At 41.1% G+C, this 2,099-nt stretch overlaps 1 protein-coding gene across 1 annotated transcript; it reads right to left on the bottom strand.

Annotated features, from left to right (window-relative positions):
- Positions 1-521: 521 nt before the first annotated feature.
- On the bottom strand, positions 522-1,787 carry LOC117928363. Its single transcript, XM_034848258.1, has one exon. The coding sequence runs from the start codon at positions 1,785-1,787 to the stop codon at positions 522-524; it is 1,266 nt and encodes a 421-aa protein (XP_034704149.1).
- Positions 1,788-2,099: the final 312 nt, after the last annotated feature.

Raw genomic sequence — 2,099 nt, 5'->3', positions numbered from 1 at the left:
AATGGTTGTAATAATTTATTTAGTTAGAATTTCTTTCATTTAGACTTTAAGATGCATTTGAGTTTTATTTGTTTAAATTATCAAGGAAACATGTGAATAACATAACATCACTAATTTGAATTAACACTTTATATAACCTAACATAACATCGCTCATTCTGCCCGGACGGAAATCCCTCATTCCACCCGGACGGGAATCCCTCATTCCACCCGGATATCTCATATCCGGAATTCTGTCCGGCCAGCGTTCCACTTTATTCGGATGTCTCGCAGCCGCCATTCTGTCCGGCCGACATTCCACCTCTCCGGATATCTCACATCCGGCGCCTGTCCGGCCAACATTCCACCTCTCCGGATATCTCACATCCGGCGCCTATTTGGCCGACGTTCCAACTTCTCCGGATAGGCATGTCCGGATCCTTCGATAACGCCTGTCCGGAGTGCGCGCAAAGTCTCTCTTATAACATAAGTATTGTCCAAAATACAAATAACATAATATCAACATCTAAAGCCTAGCACCCATCATGAAGGCCTAGCACCCATGTTCTTATTTGGACAAGAACGACGATTGTGACCACTTTGTTTGCACAAACCACATGTAACTGAGGTTTTACCTTCTCTAACATCCATTTCATTGTGCAAACGAGTAGATTTAGGTCGTCCACCTGACACACGTTTCATTGAATCTGCAGGCACAATAACTGGACCAACATATGGTGGCCACTCGTACTCATTGTGTATGGGGTTAAATAGTGGTGCCCAAGTGCTAAAGTACGATTGTATAGTGTAATAATGTTGAACAAATGATCTAAAATCAATTGAACGAAAATGACATGCCGCTAGAATATGACTACATGGGAATTCATATATGAGTGTTTTGCCACATGTGCATCCATGCTCACGTAGGTTAACACGATGTGTTCTTCCACCAGATGATGTCTTTTTACTACCCCTACTGGCCTTCACATGAAACAGTCCTTGGAAGTGATCATACAAAACAACCTCATGAGAACCTGCCTTAACAACATTTGCATTAATCTTAGCATCAACATAAGGAGTGTATTGTTCACTTGAAGCAAGTCGACTAGCACCATGTTCTCTTCTTACAGCAAAGTAACTATTAACTCGATAGAATGTCAATTGAACAAATGCGGTGATAGGGAAACTTCGTGCCCCTTTAAGCACACTATTGAACATTTTTGACATGTTTGTAGTCATTATGCCATATCGTCGACCTCCATCATGTGATAGTGCCCATTTCTCAAAGGGAATAGCCTCCAACCAGCTGAGTGCGTCTTGATTGATTCTCCCAATTGTCTCCATATGCATGTTGAATTTTTCTACCTTAGTTTCTAAGGCGGCTCTGCATAAAAGTTGTTTCAAGCATTTGTCCTTAAAGTGAGTCATAAAGTTGCTAGCAAGATGGCGCATACAAATTCGATGATATGCATTTGGCTCAGACCAACCAAGATAAACATCAACAAACGCAGCCATAATGCTAGGATGACGATCAGAGATAACACAAAGACCCCTTCTTTGAGTTACTCGATTTCTAATACATGCCAAAAACCATCCCCAACTATCAACATTTTCACCCTCAGTTAATGCAAAAGCAAGAGGAAACAATTGATTATTTCCATCACAGCCCATGGCAATCATTACAGTGCCCTTATACTTCCCATACAAGTGTGTACCATCAATAGTTAACACAGGACGACAATGCTTGAAGCCCTCTATGGAAGGATGAAATGCCCAAAATACTCGCTGAAATACCTCTTCATTTCGCATATTTCCTGGGAATGTTTTAGAAATTACAACACATCCTGGATTGGCTTGCTCTAAGGCACCAAAAAAATGTGGTAGTTTAGCGTATGATTTATAGAAATCACCAAACAAATTAGTTAATGCTTTACACTTGCCTTTCGAAGCCTTAGTGTATGAGATATGGTACCCGAATCTTTCTACAACACTTGCTTGAATGGCAGTCACTGAAAGTGTGAATTGTGTCTTAATCATTCCCTCTATATGGGCGGCTATCAGGTTTGAGTCTAACTGATGATGATCTTGGTTCATGCAAGGATTGACACATGTGTGTGGGCC

The sequence above is a fragment of the Vitis riparia genome, chromosome 13 (genome assembly GCF_004353265.1).
Source record: "Vitis riparia cultivar Riparia Gloire de Montpellier isolate 1030 chromosome 13, EGFV_Vit.rip_1.0, whole genome shotgun sequence".
NCBI lineage: Eukaryota > Viridiplantae > Streptophyta > Magnoliopsida > Vitales > Vitaceae > Vitis > Vitis riparia.
The sequence above is the reverse complement of the archived record's forward strand: the minus strand, read 5'-3'. Positions and strand labels throughout refer to the sequence as shown.

What these genes read in the sequence shown, in the direction of transcription:
- LOC117928363 (XM_034848258.1), bottom strand. Translation starts at nt 1,787, where the DNA reads ATGCGAAATGAAGAGGTATTTCAGCGAGTATTTTGGGCATTTCATCCT.